Source organism: Mus caroli, unplaced genomic scaffold (assembly GCF_978045245.1).
Source record: "Mus caroli unplaced genomic scaffold, Mus_caroli_1 scaffold_13, whole genome shotgun sequence".
Lineage (NCBI taxonomy): Eukaryota > Metazoa > Chordata > Mammalia > Rodentia > Muridae > Mus > Mus caroli.
Window position 1 is genome coordinate 40,515,741 of NW_028227268.1, and position 4,860 is coordinate 40,520,600.

At 43.8% G+C, this 4,860-nt stretch overlaps 1 protein-coding gene across 1 annotated transcript; it reads right to left on the bottom strand.

The window, feature by feature from the left end:
• Positions 1-2,549: 2,549 nt before the first annotated feature.
• LOC110305913 (C-C motif chemokine 12) lies at positions 2,550-4,129 on the bottom strand. The gene is made up of 3 exons (XM_021178078.2): positions 3,979-4,129; positions 3,222-3,339; positions 2,550-2,836 (listed from the first exon to the last, which is right to left on the bottom strand). The coding sequence occupies exons 1-3, from the start codon at positions 4,124-4,126 to the stop codon at positions 2,731-2,733; spliced, it is 372 nt and encodes a 123-aa protein (XP_021033737.2). The 5' UTR covers positions 4,127-4,129; the 3' UTR covers positions 2,550-2,730.
• Positions 4,130-4,860: the final 731 nt, after the last annotated feature.

Sequence of the window (4,860 nt, forward strand, 5' to 3'; positions counted from 1 at the left end):
GCTTAGATGCCCACCCGAGCCAAGTGGAAAGTGTCTGGCAGCCCTCTTGTGTCAGCCTTCCCAAAGCACAGGAGCTCTGGCTGGACACGAGCTATCTCCCCTTCCTCTTCTTTCCCTTACTCCCTTTAACCCATAGTTACTCTTCTTGCTTCTGGAGTTGAAGATTGGTGCTACTATATATATATATATATATATATATATATATATATATATATATATATATATGTTTAATGTAGGAGCTGGGGGATCTGAACTCAAATCCTCTCAATGGCCCAAGTAATTTACCCACTGCTCTGTCTCCCCTGCCCATTCTGAAACCTCCCTATGATACCTGTCAGAAGCAACATAAGGGAGGATGTGTTTATTTTGGCTCACAGTTCAAGAGAGTGCAGTCTGTCATAGCATCTGGATGGTATTGTGATATGAACAATTTGGCCTGTGTTCTCAGGAGCTTGTGATTGGATATATTTCAGTAGCAGAAAGGAAGCACTGTGGACTATAACCTCCAAGGACCTGCTCCATGCCAATCACCTCCAAAGGTTTTACATCCTTCCCTAAAGGTTGTATCATTTCCCCCAAATATGCCACTGGCTGGGTACCTAATGATCAAATACATGAGCTTAGGAGGAACATTTAGCCATAACATAACAATTACACCTATCTATTCCTATTACAAAAACATAATACCTTAGACACAATAATTTAAAAGAAGAGAGATTAATTACTCAAATTCTGGATTTGGATATGGTGAAGATCAAGGTATCAGTAGACTTGGTATCTGGCCAGGGCTGGATCTGTACACCTTCTGTGTGTTCTGTTACAGCAAAAGGACACAACAATTCCCTCAAGCCTTGTTATTAACATTAATATCACTTATGAAAGCAGGCACCTCCTGACTCAGTCACCTACTGAAGGTCCTGCCTCTTAATCCCATCACAATGCATGATATGGTGTGTATGTCACTATCCATCAATGGGTTCATGCTGGAAGCTTGGTTCCTAGCATGGTGATGGATAATGATAGTGAGATGGTGGAGGGACCTTTATGTACTGGGGCTGAGTTTTTGGAATCTTTGGTGCTGGGAGCCTCACCCTTGTGAATGAATCAGTGTTGGGAGTGGTTTGAAGGTATAGAAATGAATCATCATGGTCATTCTATGTGCCTACCGCTTTGGTACTCAGCATCCTTTCTGATTTTCCGCTGTGCTGTGATGCAGCTAGGTTGCCTCACTAGTGGCCATATTGGGTTGCTTGAGCCTTCTATCTAGACTTGTAAAGGAAGTCACCTTACTTTCTTCATACATTATACACACAGCACAAAGGGACAAGAGTAGATTCCAATATGAATCTTGGAGGAGCACAGGCATTCAGACCATAATACAAGTAAATTAATTCTACATTGAAGAACTGCCAGAACCTTAAATTGCTATGTGAGGCTCTGAGGGATGAGTTCATATCCAGGGTTCTTTCTTTCCCCTCTACAACATCCCACACAGTGTTACTCTTCCTGTCTTTTAATTTATGACTTCACTCTTGCTAGCATCCAGCTTAGATTGTCGAGGTCTTCTTGTACCATTGCAGTGCTCAGACCTGGCAACTCTTTCTGTTACTACCTCTCAGTGTGTTCCTGCCCTTACAGTCTGAGTCTACCTACTGTATTCCTACTGCTTTCCTATCCTGAAGTTAAGGAGTCCCTACAACAAGGCTACAACCTTTAATTTCTAATGCCTACTGCCAGTTCCTCCATATTTGGGGTGTGCAGCTAGCTTGATTCTTTTCTCTGACTTAGTACCCTCCCTCTTTGCTGGCCATCTCAGAAGAGCACTGTGTATTCACAGCCTATCATGTCCACAGCCCTTCCACAGAAGATGTGTTAGAGAGATATCCTTATAAAAATCCCAAATAGAAGTGTCACATAGACGTCTGGTGTTCCTTGTTGGTCTGGTCTCACTCCCAACATGTTTACTACTCTGAGCTTCAGAATTCATTTCATGGGAAAACTCTGGAGTTAGAAAAGTCTCAAGAGCATTGTGAGAGACCATTAAGGGGACTCCATGGAAAAGGAGTGAAAAGGTGAAGTGAGAAAAGAAATGGACTTGGAGAAGCTCATTACTATGGGCACGTAATGGAAAGACTGGAGCTAGAGGGATTGCAGGGACTGTCATCTTCCACCTCATTCTCCCTGAACCTCACCAGGTCCCGCCCAGCCAAAAGACATTCCTGCAGGATGGTCCTTCACACTGTTACCCATTGCTGCTGGCTTTTCCCTTTCAGCTTAACATGACCCAAAATTAGAGTAATGTACTTAAGAATACATAAGTATTTTTCTTTGAAAATACCATAGCCATATAACAACACTGAACACAGCAGTAGGAAGAACACACTCCACTAGAAGAAACACTGATTCTCTAAGAATACAAAAGCTGGTATCATGCTAATGCACCATAGATGGATCTCACTAACCCATGGGCAGGTGCAAGAGAGAACTCTGACATTCTGCCAGGAATTTAACTGAGTTTTTATAAAAACAAACACACAGTTTGTAAATTAGATTCAGTTTAATTGGCCCAAATATAACTTAAATACCATTAAATATTATTTAAGCAAGTTTGTGTTTAAATTATTAAAAGCATCTCTTTTTAGATATCATAATAAATATCACACTGCCCGTGGGGAACTTCAGGGGGAAATACGTAAGAGTTTTTGGAACTCTCAGCCTAGACATGAAGGTTCAAGGATGCTGCGTTTGAGACTTCTTATCCAAGTGGTTCATGGAATTCTTAACCCACTTCTCCTTGGGGTCAGCACAGATCTCCTTATCCTGTATGGTCCTGAAGCTGTGGGGGAGAAGACATAGTTAGACAAGGTGCTCTGAGGGTTCTGTTCAGAGCATGGTCTATTGGCCCTAGGCCTCTTCTCCTCTTCCACAGATAAAGAGACAGTAGAGAAGAGTGGGAAAGGTGAAAGAAAGACTCAGGAAGAAGCTCCATTCTTTCTCTCCTAGCTGAATCTCTCTAGTCTCCTGGCTAAATGAATTGGGTGCAATCTCCCAACTGATGAAAAAAAAATATGGATTCTCCAAAGGGCTTTGTTTTCCTAGGTGAGTAGGGGATCCAGCCTGTAAGATGCTACATCTGTTTGACTTAAGACCATGAGTCCAGACTTCTCTCACTTGCTCCTCAGACAGGAAACTAGTTTTGAGTGTGGACATGGCCAACTTACATCACAGCTTCCCGGGGACACTGGCTGCTTGTGATTCTCCTGTAGCTCTTCAGCTTCCGGACGTGAATCTTCTGCTTAACAACTTTATAACAGCAGGTGACTGGGGTGCTCACCGCATCTGAAAATAATTTTGCAAGGAGAGAGACAGTTAGGAGACATGACAGGTTGCTTTCACAAGGGAAGGAAGAATGCTAGACTATACCTAAGACTTAAGGCTCCCAACTTCTGTATCTAGAGCCTGGTCACAGAATATTATAGAATATGCACTTGCTGTTAACTCCGTATGGAAAAATCCCATCAATTTCTGACACAGGAAAAGAAGTTCTAAGAACTTGTTATCTGCCACCTTGCTGCTGTGGGCTTAGAGTTTAAGAAGAATCTCTATTATCTACATGTGGCTGTTGCTCTTGAAGGCACTCTGGACCATGACCCTCAGACTCTTCTTCAAGACATCATATCTGTTACTCCTCTATTGCTGAGATGTCCTTCTCACCACAGAGCCGCTTCTGGGTCACCTCTCCAAACAAGGAGATGGCAGTTTCTGTAGAAGCTGCATTCAACATCTTGTCCCAGAGCTGGCGTCACAAGACATCACAGGTCCTGGACTCAGTGCTCTGAGCAATTGGTTCTGGTTCACTATGTCACTAGCACAATGACTCTTTTTAATTCCTCTTGTAACCCAGGTCTCTTCAAAACTGCAGACCATGCAGCAGCTCTGGAATGTGCTGAGAGATGGGTGAAGGAGAAGAAGCCTTACCTGGTCCAGCCAATACCTGCGGGCTGATGGTGGCAGCTATGAGCAGGAGGCATAGAAGTGTGGAAATCTTCATGTTGAGGTCAAAGGCTTCGGAATGAAAGCTAGAGGAGTCAGGAACCAGTGTCTCTGCTCCCCTGGAAGGTTCCATCTGACTTTTATAAGACACAAAGAGCCTGACAGGATCCTACAGAAGGAAGGATGAGGTAAGAGCCTCAGGACTATGCTGAGTAAGCACTGAGACCCCAGGGGTGATTTCCTCTCAGCCAGAAGGAAGCTGAACTGTTTCTGTCTACTGCTAGTTTAGACGGCGAAACAGATGGAGGAAAGGTATTCAGCTGAGGCCAGCAATAGGAAGTGACTTCACTGGAGAGCGGTTCTCATTTCTTTGAAATGGAAAAACATCTTTATGGAAGAAAGGAAACTAGAAGTCACAGTGGGGTAAAGAGAGGCCAGAATCTGCCTTTTGGAAGGTGTCAGGCTAAGTTTTCACCTCTGGCCTTTATTACACCAGGCCACTGCTATCCTAAAGCAGATGGGCTCCTCAGAACTCAGTTGGGCTCCAAATAACCCTGAAGAAATGGCAAGGTCATTCCTCAGAGTTTACCAGCCATCTCTTTCTGTTCCTCATTCTTCTCTTCCTTCTGTTACTGCGTTGTACATGTTAGGTCTAGCCTCATACAAGCTAGGCATGGTCATTACCATGAGCTGGACATGTACTACTACCACATGGTAGGCATGCACATTACCACAAGCTAGACATGTACACTACTAAGGCATGCACATCGCCACAAGCTAGGCATGTACACTACCACATGCTAGGCATTAGCACACTACTATGGCTGCATGGCCAGCACTCATTTCCATGCCCCCCTCTGTTTTTCT

Bases quoted from the DNA above. Each gene is read 5' to 3' on its own strand.
- LOC110305913 (XM_021178078.2), bottom strand. From the start codon at position 4,126: ATGGAACCTTCCAGGGGAGCAGAGACACTGGTTCCTGACTCCTCTAGC. The intron at 3,340-3,978 runs GTAAGGCTTCTT...AATTATTTTCAG, and splicing joins GCAGGTATTGGCTGGACCAG to ATGCGGTGAGCACCCCAGTC. The intron at 2,837-3,221 runs GTAAGTTGGCCA...TCTCCCCCACAG, and splicing joins TGTCCCCGGGAAGCTGTGAT to CTTCAGGACCATACAGGATA.